This window comes from Prunus avium, chromosome 8, assembly GCF_965620075.1.
Source record: "Prunus avium chromosome 8, drPruAviu1.hap1.1, whole genome shotgun sequence".
In the NCBI taxonomy this organism is placed as follows: domain Eukaryota; kingdom Viridiplantae; phylum Streptophyta; class Magnoliopsida; order Rosales; family Rosaceae; genus Prunus; species Prunus avium.
The window spans coordinates 3112860-3127890 of NC_142291.1; the positions used below are offsets into that span (position 1 = coordinate 3112860).

Sequence of the window (15031 nt, forward strand, 5' to 3'; positions counted from 1 at the left end):
AGTATTTGCCCTTTGCCATGGCAACTGCTGGAAACCAACATTGCTTTTTGCAAGGTGCCCCCCCCCCTCCCTTTGCCATGGCAAGGGGAAACTACTGGAACTGCTCTAAGGATCCGATTACAGATATTCTAGGAATTGTCCTTGATAATTAAGGGCAATCAAGATGGGGTGGCTGAAAACTGCAAACTTGGAGGATAAGATGTCGTTGATTGCAGATTTGGGGGAGAAGAATGCGTAAATGTGGGATAACTCTCTTTAACCCCCCCACCCCCGGCAAGAGAAATGAAAATATGTTGATTTTGAGCTCGGGAACAAGAAACTGAAACCTTTCACGGGTGAGAAGCACAGTGAAAACATTGGCTGTTAGAGTTTATATAGGAAAATACACTTTCACTTAGTCCCCCATTGGAAGGGAGTTGTTTCCTTTCAAGGTTTATAAGCACCAATACTTTAGAAACCCAAAATAGGGTATGGACCTAGTGGAGGTAAAGTTGGGCCTCATCTTGGTTTGGTATATATATATATTTGAGATTTTCTATTTAAACCCCACACTTCTCTTTGTTCACCCCAACTTCTAATTTAAATTTTCACAATTTCTAAGAAAACCCCACTATCTTCCCAAACTACCCTTAAATACACCCCAAGTTGGAAAATAAATAAATAAATGTTATAAATCCATACGTTATGGGTTTATAGGTTATAGATGCCCACAATAATATCCATCATTATATATTTGTAACCTACAAATATATTTGTAACCTATCAATTATGGGTGGTAGGTGATTTAGGTCTCTCTACCCCTATAAATAGTGGCACCAAATATGAATGAAACACAAGTTGATTTGAGCAAATTATACTGTCTCTTTCTTCCTCTTATTTCTCCCTACAAATTCCCTAGTTTCACAACACGTTATCAGCACGAAAGCTCTTGAAAATGTCGAACTTGGCAAAGCTCGAATTTGTTGCATTTGACATCTCCGGAAAGAACTACCTTTCATGGATCAATGATGCTGAGGTTCATCTTGAGACTATGAACCTAGGGGAAACCATTAAGGAAGGCAATGAGGCATCCTCTGTGGATCGAGCAAAAGCCATGATTTTTCTCAGACGCCACATCCATGAAGGCTTGAAGTGTGAATACCTTACTGTCAAGGATCCGTTGGCCCTTTGGGGAAATCTCAAGGAAACATATGACCATCAGAGGACAGTTATTCTTCCTAAGGTTAGCCATGATTGGATGCACTTGCGTCTACAAGATTTCAAATTAGTGGCTGACTATAATTCTGCTATGTTCAGAATTAGCTCCAAGTTAAGACTTTGTGGAGAAAATATAACTGATGCAGACCTATTGGAGAAAACTTTCACCACATTTCATGCCTCCAATGTGGTTTTGCAACAACAATATCGAGAGCGAGGTTTCCAGAAGTATTCAGACCTCATATCTTGTCTACTTCTAGCTGAACAGAATAATGAGCTTCTGATGCAGAACCATCAGTCTCGTCCAATTGGATTTGCACCATTCCATGAAGTGAATGCTGCCTTGGCACCATCTCATGAGGCATATGCTACCTCATCACATGGCAACTGTCGTCGAGGACGTGGTCGTGGTAGGGGTACCCGTAATGGTCAAGTCCAAAATAGTAGTAGCCACCGCTTGGGTCCAAGAAATACCCAAGCATCTCATAACCACCAGAAGTGGAACAAACAAGACAAGACAAATGGCTCCCAACCTTCAGCTGACAGGGTGATTGAGGAAGCATGTCATAGGTGTGGTACAAATGGGCATTGGGCACGTGTATGCCGCACACCAAAACATTTGGTTGATCTTTACCAAGCCTCAATCAAGGGCAAAGGAAAAAAGGTTGAGACATATAGGATGGATGCTGATCCAACAGAGTTAGAACCAGTGGATGCAACTCACCTTGATGTCTCAGACTTCTTTGTTGATACTGATGGCAACTCTTTTGATCCTATGATTAGTGATGGGATACTCCCCAATTTATTTTGTTGAATTTTTTTTTCCGCTTTATGTTGTTTGAGCGCTTTTGAGCTGAGTTTAATTCATGTTTTTTTTTCCCTTTCACATGTTAGTTTGGATCTTTTTTAATTGAATAAAATCGAATAAAAGACTTCATTTGAATAACATTTTTTTTTCCTTTTTTTTTTTTTTTTTTCTTCGAACAACATTTTAATATATATATATATATATTTATAAATTTGAAGGCATGGAAAACAATCATGGATCCTCTCGTCTTGGGAGAAATGACGAAGATATTTGTCTTGCGGATAGTGCAACTACGCACACAATTCTTCGAGCTAAAAAATATTTTCACAATTTACATTTATCAAAAGCAAAGGTAACTACCATACTAGGTTCTGCAAACCTAATTGACGGTTCTGGAAGAGCTCAATTTTTTTTACCCAATGGGACTAATTCTCCATTGATAATGCTTTGTACTCTTTGAGATCGAAAAGAAATTTACTCAGCTTTAAAGACATTCGAATGAACGGGTACCATATTGAAACTAGAAATGATAATAATGTGGAGTATCTTTGCATTACCACTAATATCAACAGCCAGAGGCGTATATTGGAAACACTTCCTGCTTTCTCTTCTAGGTTGTATTGTACAACCATCAAAGCAGTTGAAGTCCATGCTATCATGAATCAGAATTTCATTAACCCAACGACCTTTATGCTTTGGCATGATCGTCTTGGGCATCCTGGATCCACAATGATGCGTAGGATTGTTTCAAATTCAAATGGACATCCTTTAAAACCTTACCATAGCACTTTGTCCATTGACCAGTCTTGCAAAGCTTGCTCTCAAGGGAAATTGATCATTAGACCTTCTCCGTCAAAACTTGACTTTGAATGTCCATCTTTCTTACAGAGAATTCAAGGGGATATTTGTGGGCCAATTCACCCATCTTGTGGACCATTTCATTATTTTATGGTTTTAATCGATGCATCTACAAGATAGTCACACATTTGCCTATTGTCAACTCGTAATGTTGCTTTTGCTAGGCTCCTTGCTCAGATAATTAAATTATGAGCATAATTCCCTGATTATCCAATAAAGTCAATTCGACTTGATAATGTTGGTGAGTTTACCTCCCAAACTTTTGATGCCTATTGCATGTCACTTGGGATTGATGTTGAGCACCCAGTTCCCCATGTCCATACTCAAAATGGATTAGCTGAATCTTTTATTAAGCGTCTCCAGCTTATTGCTCGCACTTTGCTATTGAAGACAAAGTTGCTAATTTCTGCTTGGGGACATGCAATTTTACATGGAGCATCCTTAGTCCGCTTAAGGCCTGTTACCCACCACCAATTTTCCCCTTTACAACTTGCCTTTGGGAGACAACCCAATATATCACATTTAAGGGTCTTTGGTTGTGCAGTTTATGTGCCAATTGCACCCCCACAATGCACTAAAATGGGTCCTCAACGTCGATTGGGAATTTACATTGGTTTTGATTCACCAACTATCATTCGTTATCTTGAACCTATGACAGGAGATACTTTTACAGCACGTTTTGCGGACTGTCACTATGATGAGACATTCTTCCCGTCGTTAGGGGGAGAAAAGACCGTTCTTGAAGAACGGCGAGAATTGGGTTGGAACATATCCATTATGTCTCATCTTGACCCTCGTACAACTCAGAGTGAAAATGAAGTACGAAAAATTGTTCACCTTCAGCAAATTGCTAATCAAATGCCAAATGCATTCACTGATACAGGAAAAGTGACAAAATCACATATACCTGCAGCAAATACACCAGCAAGGATTGATATCCCAATTGGATTAACCAATGTTACAGCAAATGAATCATCTACTGCATGCCTGAAGCGAGGTAGACCCATTGGTTCCAAGGACTCAGCTCCTAGAAAGCGAAAATCGAAAGCATATCCCAATCCCAATGAAAACGCTAATGAAGATATTATTGGGAAAGAGATTCACCTTGAATCTACAATTCATCCGGAGAATGAAAGTGTCATTGAAAAGACACAAGCCACTGATGATATTTTCTCTTTCGCAGTAGCTGCTGAGATTATAAAAGGTCATGAAGATATTGAACCACGATCTGTTGATGAATGTAAAGGAAGGCCTGATTGGCCAAAGTGGAAAGACGCAATCCAAGTTGAGTTAAATTCCTTGGAAAAACGTGGCGTATTTGGACATGTGGTTCAAACACCACAAGGTGTAAAACCTGTGGGATATAAATGGGTGTTCACAAGAAAGCGTAATGAGAAAAATGAGATTGCAAGGTATAAGGCACGACTCGTTGCGCAAGATTTTTCTCAAAGGCTTGGGACTAATTATGAAGAAACATATTCTCTTGTTATGGATGCAATTACGTTCCGTTATTTAATAAGTCTTGCAGTTTCAGAAAAACTTGACATGCGTCTTATGGACGTTGTTACTGCATACTTGTATGGGGAGTTAGATGCTAATATTTATATGAAAGTCCCAGAAGGACTCAAGTTGGCAGAATCAAACACTAAATCACGGAACATGTATTCCATTAAGTTGAGACGTTCACTATATGGATTGAAATAATCCGGACGAATGTGGTATAACCGTCTTAGTGAATATTTGATTAAGGAAGGCTACATCAATGATCCCATATGCCCTTGTGTTTTTATAAAGAAATCAAATTCTGGATTTGCAATCGTAGTAGTGTATGTCGACGACATGAACTTAATTGGAACTCCTCAAGAGATCAGTAAAACTGCTGAATATTTAAAGGGTGAATTTGAGATGAAAGACCTTGGAAAAACTAAATATTGTCTGGGCTTGCAGATCGAGCATCATCCCAATGGTATTCTTGTCCATCAATCAGCTTACATTGAAAAAATCTTGAAGCGATTTTATATGGATAATGCCCACCCGTTGAGCACTCCAATGGTAGGTCATCCATTAGACACAAATAAAGATCCATTCCGTCCTAAAGAGGATGATGAAATTATACTTGGTCCAGAAGTTCCATATCTTAGTGCAATAGGTGCTTTATTATATTTAGCCCAATGTAATAGGCCAGATATTGCATTTTCAGTAAATTTATTAGCCAGGTATAGCTTGGCTCCAACACGTAGACACTGGAATGGTATAAAGCATATCTTGCGCTACCTTCATGGAACAACTGATATGGGCCTGTTTTATTCTTACGAACCTTCCAACGGTCCAAATCTTGTTGGATACGCGGATTCTGGGTATCTCTCCGATCCACATAAGGGTCGCTCCCAAACTGGTTAAGTGTTTACTTGTGGGAATACAGCAATCTCATGGCGATCTACAAAACAAACTTTGGTTGCTACCTCTTCTGATCATGTAGAAATTCTTGCGCTCCCTGAGGCCAGTAGAGAATGTGTTTGGTTAAGATCCCTAGTTCATCATATTCGGAAAACATGTGATCTTTCTTCAACAACAAAAGCTCCGACAATCATGTATGAAGACAATGCTGCTTGTATAGCTCAAATTAAAGAAGGGTTTATCAAGGGTGACATAACCAAACATATACCACCAAAGTTCTTCTACCCATATGAGCTTCAGAAGAATCAAGAGATTGAAGTCAAACAAATTCGTTCCCAAGATAACCTGGCAGACCTCTTCACCAAAGCTCTTCCGAAGTCTATATTTCAGAAGTTGGTATATGGTATAGGAATGCGACGACTTTACAAGCAATCAGATTGTTGAAGATCAGGGGGAGACATCAATCGCGGAAACTCCTCAGTTTTACTACATTGGATGTATGAGCAATGTACTCTTTTTTCCTTCGATTAGGTTTTTATCCCATGTGGTTTTTCCTGACAAGGTTTTTAACGAGGCAACATTTATCACGTCCAACATGATGTCATTGTATGGTGGACATCCAAGGGGGAGTGTTGTAAATCCATACGTTATGGGTTTATAGGTTATGGATGCCCACAATAATATCCATCATTATATATTTGTAACCTATCAATTATGGGTGGTAGGTGATTTAGGTCTCTCTACCCCTATAAATAGTGGCACCAAATATGAATGAAACACAAGTTGATTTGAGCAAATTATACTGTCTCTTTCTTCCTCTTATTTCTCCCTACAAATTCCCTAGTTTCACAACAATAAAAGAGTTTTTCTATTTAAAACCCACTATCTTCCTGCTACAAACTATAGAAAAAAGCATATATCGAAACTGAATAGTGGGGGTTAAAGATGAAGAAGGCCCCTATTTTTTTGAGAAGAAGATGAAGGTCCTTGTGCTTGACGCAAGACAGACAAACTCGCTAACTATTACAGTATATGGTTTACTGTCAATGGAAAGAGATCTTAGACCAAATAAAGATTTTTAAAGAGGTAGGCTCCTCAACGTTTTACGTCTTTAAAGAGGAGTAATCTAGCAATAGGATGTAGAGGAATTTGTATTTTTCTAAAACTTAAAATGAAGAGTGGTGGGGTGTGTGTATAGATGTAATAGAGTTAAGCATTAAGTTGGATGATCTTTTTTGTCTTTTTACATAATAATAAAACTTACAACTTAATGATTTAAGTATTGGGGTGAACAAAGAGAAGTGCGGGGTTTAAATAGAAAATCTCTATATTTAATTGTCAAAAGATGGGCCTTGGGCCTTTGGGGCTCTGTTGATTTAATTAATATTTCTTTTTATTAATTAGAAATTCATTTTTAGATAAAATCATTATATGAAATTCAAATATGTTTAAACAGTTATTATAACTGTTGGATGAAGAGGTATTAGACCTCTATATATTGACAATTCGTCCAAACTAGAAGATATAGAATTTGGAATTGCATTATCATTCTCACATAAATACTTACTGAGAGAAAGCATATCAAAGTTCGCTAGAAATCAAAGCCACAGTGCTTAGGCTTTGATTTGTGATAGCTTAGTCCTGGTGGACAGACTCCTATCAAACTACAAGCACAAGGGTAGAGGAGAAATACTATCTAAAGGACACTGCAACTCTACAAACTCTATCATCTATCCAATTCAGTATTTTGTAATTCATTCTATTGCTGTATTGATTTGATTATATATATATAGAATACATTTCGTATTGTTTTTATTTTGTTATTTGGTTATATTCTGATTGTTCTCCAACATTGGCCAACTGATGAGTAAAAGGAACATAACAAGTGTGTAGAACACCTTGACTGTCATTAATAGAACTTGCCCAACCAGAGTCTGAAAAGCCAAATAGTGATAAATCAAAGGTCCGATGAAACAGAACACCATGCTCAAGAGTCCCCTAGATGTTACGAAAAATCCGTTGGACACTTTGAAGATGAGTGGTGCGAGAAGCATGCATGAATTGACATACATGATTGATGACATAGGCGATGTTAGGCCAAGAAGGGTGAGATATTAGAAGCCACCAATCATATATACTCCGATAGGCAAAGGGATCAAGTAAGGAGTCGCCATGAAAGAATGCTCTTAACTACTTGAGCTATAAACCCCATGTGAAATTTGTAATGGTTTGGATAAGGAAATTTGTAGTGTTCATGGATAATTTAGTTCGATTGAATTTGATTGGTTGGAACTAGTAACTCAACCGAATAATATACAATACACATGAGCTATTAGGCCCTGTTTGGTTCACGAAATGAATCTTGCGCAGCACAACTTGCAGACACTAGCAGATCCATGAATTTTTCAGAAAAGGGGCAATATTTAAAAGCTTAAAGACTCAAAAAGAATTAAATAACCAAATACCCTTAGGTCAATAACTAATTTACTAATCACACTAACCCACTCGACTCTCCCAAGAGGCACGAACGGGCCTATATCATATCCTGCTGACGTTTGTTGTTCCCCCCAAAAAGGAAAGACACACATCAGTCTGTCATCGATCACCCAATAGAATGATTCCATGTCATCAGTCTCTTGAGTCTCAGATCGGTAAAAGACAATTGAGCGGTCTCATCTCACCTGTATAAAAAGGAGTACTTTCCACCTAGAAAGGGTAATATGAACTTTACCATACTTAAGTACAATACTTTTAGCCTTCTTTGAGAATGACTGACTGACTTAGGCATCGGAGGGTAGTCGGTGAACCTACCACCACCTCTTTAGTGACCCATTCTCGTTTCCATTTTAAGGAGATTGGAGTTACCCACCACCGTACTTGGTGTAACATGGGTGGAAAATGCCTTTAATTTTTCAACCCTTGGTTGGCACTTAGACTCCTCCTAAATCAGCCTTATCGCACCTCCAACTCGTAAGACTTCAGATTTCACGCATTGACACAAGTGAATTCCAACACACCTAAGCAAGACTTGCCTACACAGGAAAACTCTCACACACAATATACGCGCAAAGTTCTCAACCTTCACAAGGTATTTATAAGCATAAAACATGTAGATGACACCCCTATCTACTAAGGAAACGTTGGCAGCCTCTAGATCTGCCACCTAGACATTCATTTCTATCACAAAACCTGTCCAGCCCACTCTTGACTCCACCTTTCAGCCCATTATGCCTTGAGGGCACTATTGGTACATGCAGCCATTATCATGTAACCGCCCCCACTTGCTCCAACACTTATCCATATCCTGAATTTTAAGCTACAGCACTCTCAGCCACTTTCAAACTCCTTTGAAACTGCTCAAAATCGTTCAGCCACGTCAGAATCCCTCTACAACATGTCTCTAGCATCCTGCCACGTCCCAGCGCACGTCCTGTCAACATGTTGTGCGCGCGCGCTGGGCGCCCCTACACTGCACTCCTTCCTGCGCTGCGCTGATACCAAGTCTTGCTACCTACTCTCAGTCTAAAACTCACTTCTTCTGACATTGTCTTGCTTTCAGTGTGCACCTCCGTTGCACCTTTGGCTTGCCTTGGCATGGTGCAAAATATCAAAATCATGCCATGGCCTATGCCACTTGCTAAGGGTCTTACACTTGGCCACTCAAAGTGCGATAGAGACATACAGAAGCACAACTTCAAGACCACGTCCATCCTTGAGGAAGGGTTAACTGAGTTTGATGCACTTTGATTGGTTGTGTGAAAACCACGCATCTCAAATGTAGTAAAAACAGGACTTGACTAAATTGAGGAAAAAATTAAGTAAAAAGCAAATCAACAAGAAGGGTCGATTCGAGCTAAGGAGTTGTCAACTCAAATTGATTGTATTAGCAGCAATCAAGTAGAATCACAATGGGAATAGTACGTCGTTTGGGAAATAATAGCAGCAGATGGCAGAGCAATCTTCAACACATATGTATGAAATTTGTTTAGGGATCAATTGTAATCAGTTTGAAATATGTTGAGATAAATTGTGTGGAAGAGAGCCTCCTCTCTTCTTTTCATCTTGCTTAGGAATCCAACTCCTTGACGCCTAAAATAGCTTGGAGCAAAATTCGAGCTACTTTGATAAAATCCTCACTGTAAGGAATTAAATGCATTCAACCAAAAAAAAAAGAAGGAATTAAATGCATTATGCATAGCTTGGCGCTAAGGTGGATGTAAATAACAGGAAGGATATGAGTTGTGAAAATACCTGTAGGATGTCTATATATGCCTAGAGGAGGTTAATAGGCCAATTTAAGATTATAATCAAATAAATAAAAATAAACTTCGGTAGCAGGATTGATATGGCTTATCAATCCTGAAACGTGCTGGGCATAAAATAAAAGAACACGCAGAGAATTATTTTACGTGGTAAAACCCCACCTCTGGGGAAAATCCATGGGACTCCTCAGTCCAACACAAATCCACTATAGAATGATGATTACAAGAAGTACTCACACACTTATCCTAGACACATTCTAGATAATGTTTACCGACTTCTTCGTAACTCAACTTCTGTCACAGGATGATGTTCGACACTCCTTATGTTGAACGCAATACTGGTCACGATTGCTTCAAGCTCACCGGAGGATAAACGCCACAACAGTCTTGGTGTCCTCAACCATATGAGTCACCAACATGCATATGTATGCAATATGAATGATGAATAAATTCGATAAGTCACCAAGCAACAAAGGAGCACTTGATGAATTACCAAAGAAAATAATCACGACAGACTTTTCCTCAAAGATTCAATATACTCAAAATATGATTGCCTTTTTCCTCAAAGATTCAATATACTCAAAATATGATTGCCTTGAAAAGTGAGTTATGAAACTAGTTAGCCGTCCTTTTATTCAAAGTGGGTTTCTCACCCTCGTGAGAAAACCATGTTGCCACAATTTCCATGCAACAACAACTCTAAATCCTATTCAACCTAAAACACCTAAACATGATGCAAAAGGAATCTCTGCATAAGACGTCCAACCCAACAGCTATTCAAAAGCTGTCCAATATGAATATAAGTTCTGACCCAATGAGAATATAACTTCTAATTCAATATGGACTCTTAGGAAGACACCAAACAGCCACTTTTATAAATAAACAATTCTCTCCTAAAACAAGATAATTAGGAGATACACATGATGCACGTCACTACACCAAATGCTAATAATTCAACTTAAATCACAATGACATTGAAAAGAACTTCAGCCGAAAATCCTATTGTGAATGCATGATTATGTCATGATTTACCTGAAATCAAGTTTCTCATATTTGTCAAGTCGTGCCTCGGAAGTATGGGATTGAATGAGTTGTGCCAAAACGTCCAGTAACAATTCCTCACAACCTAATTTGCAACCTATGCTAGAGTCTAGGAAATGACAATACAATGTTCATACTAACAAGTTGTATTAAAATTCTATTAAAAGCATGTATAATAGTTGAGTAACTAAATCTCAATTAGGTTAGCAAAAAGAGAACCACAAACTAAATATATCAACTAAAATTCATTCTACCAACTAAATCTAGATTCGTTAACGACTAGTTAATGTCATATGGATTCATACTACCGAAGAGTTCAATCTCTCATTAACATTGATGGTGACTTTCCACCTCCACCTCCACCTCTACCTGCACCGTAGAAAGTTGAGTGCATGATGACTTTCTCTCTTCTTTATCATTTTTCACCTTCTAGCTCTTCGTTTGAAACTGGTCTTGCTCTTCGTTTTTAGAAGCAGCGGCTGCTTCTCACTATCCTCCCATTTGTGGTTAATTAGTTAGTGGATGTAGTTATGGGACCTGCTTTTCCTCAAAGTCTTCTCTTCGTCCTTACTTTTTTTCTCGAGTACAATTAGGTACATTAAATTTGTTCACCAAATTTTATTTACCAAATAGCGTGGTAGTGTTGAATTTATTCATATATGCCACATAAATGACATGTTTGATTTGGTCATTTCCATTCTTTAGCAATGAAGCATAAATTCTTTGGGCAACACAATGAATCAATGAAGGGCTACACCACCTGGGGGCTACCTCTCCAAAACATTGTTCTAATAATGACACTTTGTTTTGAGTTGTTTTGAATAACTCAAAATTTGAGATGGTGCACCGTGCACTGTATATAACATGAGAATTTGTAATATGACGTGATAGTGGGAAAAGAATTTCATACTGTATCCCTAAAAAGTACTTGACGTATACCAAGTATTAATAAATTAACATGTCAATCTTTAGTAAAATTTTTATAAAGACTGTCCCAATAAAAAAATATTAGATTTTGATTAAATGGTAATAATTAGTATCATTATGAACTTTGTAAAAGGCTACACTTTTTTAATTTGAAAACAATGTAATTAACATTTTGTTTTTTGAAAGTATTAAGTTTATCTTGTTGAATCAAACTTTTTTTTTTGGGTTTTGTCGGATGGAATCTTTCCAGTTGATTCACATGAGTGAATTTTGCATGCAAAAGGGATTTTAAGTACGTTTCAAAGTTTTTTCTCTTTCGTGTCTACGTGCGAACTTAACTTTTGAAACCGGCAGAGGATTCCAATTGATTGTAGATCCAACAAAATCCAACTCCACCTCCAAAATATAGAGATTTACCTATGGTTGATTTTTGGATGAATCGGATCGAAAAAGGGGATTCCAATTCCATTCCAAAAGAATTTGGAATGAAAATTCTTTTCCAATTTCGTTCCAAAGAATTTTGGAATTTCAACATCCATTTCAATTTGTAAAACTCAAAATTTTCAGATTTTTTTGAAATTTTCGAAACCTACATATTTCAGAATTTTCCCTCCCAACTTTTTGTTGGGTTTTGTCTGCTCCTTGTTTTTGCAAGGTTTTATCTCATCCCCAATTCTCTAGGGTTTGTTTAGTAGCATTTTGGGGATGGATTTTAGTAGCATACTCGCCAAAATTGGAAATTTTCATATTAGAATCGGATAGAACTAGGGATTCGAAAGTTCCGAAATTCAAAAATTCTGAAAAAAAAAAAAGGATTGGAATTGGAATGTATTTCAAGATTCTGAAAATTCTGAAATATATTAAGGGTTCAAGCTTAGTCTACACATAATGACTAGTTTCATGTTGAATTTGATATGACTTAATTGAAAATTTTGAAAAATCCTACGGAAAAGCTCGAAAATTTCCTATCACTTAAAAAAACAAGAGAGAGAAAATAAGATAAGCAATTGAAAACTAAAAATGAAATGGTTATCAAACAAGCCCTAAAGAATTTTATTCTATTGCCTCTAATAAGATAAACAATTTTAGTCTAATGCATTAGTCTAAAATTAGTTACAGAAGAAGTTCTTAAAGAAATTTAAAAACTAAAAACTAAAAACCAAAATCTAGTTTTCAAAATTCACCAAAAAATTATCATAATTCCAAAACTTTATGGATAATATTTTTTTTTTATCAATCGGGTTAGGCTCAAATTTAAATTTGGTCACCGAAATTTCAATTATCCAAAATTTCTTCATTGTACTTATAGTAGTTAAGAAAATATGCAGAAAACAATAGGTAACAGAGTTTATGAAGACTCAATGGAAGCAAGAAATAGTAATAAATATAAGTACGGAATTACAGCAACAATTACTCTGAAGTTTCTGAGTGTAAAGCTTTCACTTATATATGGATCGTGATTTTTGACTGAAGAGTTGTTGAAAACATTCAGCCTCTACACACTATAATAATATGTTTCTATCAAAATCAACTGAGGATGAGGTATGCATGTATATAAACGACCATCTTATTCAATTAATTTCAGATAATACATAGTAATTTGTAGGTAGTGAAAAACATATTGGCCAACTTAATACATCCAAACCAAGCGCATCAACCGTTTCTTCCTGGGCCTTAATTTTTCTGCTTTCCACATACAATTAATTAATTTTTTTTCTTCTAATTATTGTTGTCGTACCAGAATTGTTTCTGGAGATACTCAACCGCCTTGTTGTCCACTTGGAAGGCCTGGGCTAGAACCTCAGGATTGATGGGAGGGTCGGAACCAAAAACTGCATTTGCAATGGTGATCACTCCTGGGTTCTGACTGCTGAGGGCAGCTTGGGCTACAGCGTTACCTTCTCCCACATTGAGTTGGAAGTGAATGAGGCCAATTGGGAACACAAACACATCTCCCTTGTTCAACACTTTAGTGAATAGGCGATTATTATCGGCATTCGATGTGACGAAACCAACATAGAGTGTTCCTTCCAAGACTAAAAGGATTTCGGTGGCACGAGGGTGAGTATGAGGAGGGTTTAGGCCATTTCGTGCAAAGTCTATGCGAGCCAGGGATATACCAAGAGTGTTCAGTCCTGCTATTTGGTCCACATTCACTGCTGTCACTGTTGAACCAAGTGGATTTTGTGTGCTTCTTGCAATTTGGAGCCCAGAAAAGAAGAAATCATCTGCATTGGCAAGCTTTGGGTCCTTGCAGAATTTCCCATTCACAAACACTGGTTGTGCAAAACAAAAGGAAAAAAAGCAATCAAACTTTTAGTATTAGTAAGTTGACAGCATACATTAACGTGAACAATATATGTATGATTATATTTGGACCACATTTAGCCAAGCGTATATATAGTTAACAGAAAACCAATATCTTCATAATATTCCTAATTCCTTACAAAAATAATTACTGTGAAAATAAAGAGTAGGGAAAAATATAACATAGTACATAATATATTGTATACCAGCAGATTTGGTGTCATTAAGTGCTACACAGAAGTCCTGAAGAGGGCTAGGGTCAGAGGCAGAGACAAGGAAGGTTGCAAATGCCAATATGGCAAGAGTGTTTATAAGAAAATGAACACCTTCCATCGCAGTTGGCTTAGCTTAGCTAGGTTGCCTCACACTTGTTGTGTACAGAGAGTTGGTTTGAGGGTGGAATGAAAATCCTTCATGGGATATGAAGTCTATTTATAGATTGGACAAAAATGAACTGGTGTTGCAGAAGTAGGTAAAGTCTGAATTATAATATATTTTTTTGCTTCTACTGGTATGGAATTAAATGCATGACGCATAGCCTTATTTGTCTAGCCCTAGAAGAAATAAAAAGAAAAATCATGGTGATAAAGATCAGGTATTAGGACTTCTACAAAGAGTAGTTAAAGGAGATAACAATATTAAGAATATTTTCACACGTCCCGTCTGTATTGGATGAACATACAAAAATTACTCCTACTTCATTTTCCGATGGAGAATAAAATTCATTCTACCAACCAATTTAAGATTAGTTAACGACTTGTAGTTAATTTCATACGGATTCATTCTACCAAAGAGTTCATTCTGTCATTAACATTGATAGAGACTTTCCACCTCCACCTGCACCGTAGAAAGTTGTGTGCATATGATGACTTTCTCTTCTTTTTCATATCTCACCTTCTAGCTATTTTGAAACTGGACTTGCTCTTCATTTTTAGAAGCAGCGGATGCTCCTCACTATCCTCCCATTTGTGGTTAATTAGCTTGTGGATGTAATTATGGGACTTGCTTTTCCTACTTAAAGTCTTCTCTTCGTTCTTACTTTTTTTCTCGAGTACAATTAGATACATTAAATTTGTTCACCAAAATTTATTTACCAAATAGAGTGGTAGATATATGATACATATATGACATGTTTGATTTGGTCATTTCCATTCTTAAGCAATTAAGCATAAATTCTTAGGGCAAGCTCAATGATGGCCGTAAATCGGGCTGCACCATCTTGCGAAAAACACGT

At 37.3% G+C, this 15031-nt stretch overlaps 2 protein-coding genes across 2 annotated transcripts; one reads left to right on the top strand and one right to left on the bottom strand.

The window, feature by feature from the left end:
- The first annotated feature begins 934 nt into the window (after positions 1 to 934).
- LOC110745119 (uncharacterized) lies at positions 935 to 2011 on the top strand. Its single transcript, XM_021945198.2, has one exon. The coding sequence runs from the start codon at positions 935 to 937 to the stop codon at positions 2009 to 2011; it is 1077 nt and encodes a 358-aa protein (XP_021800890.2).
- An 11030-nt stretch (positions 2012 to 13041) lies between these two features.
- Positions 13042 to 14210, bottom strand: LOC110752725 (germin-like protein subfamily 1 member 11). The gene is made up of 2 exons (XM_021953444.2): positions 14004 to 14210; positions 13042 to 13766 (listed from the first exon to the last, which is right to left on the bottom strand). The coding sequence occupies exons 1-2, from the start codon at positions 14128 to 14130 to the stop codon at positions 13210 to 13212; spliced, it is 684 nt and encodes a 227-aa protein (XP_021809136.2). The 5' UTR covers positions 14131 to 14210; the 3' UTR covers positions 13042 to 13209.
- Between the last annotated feature and the right edge of the window lie 821 nt (positions 14211 to 15031).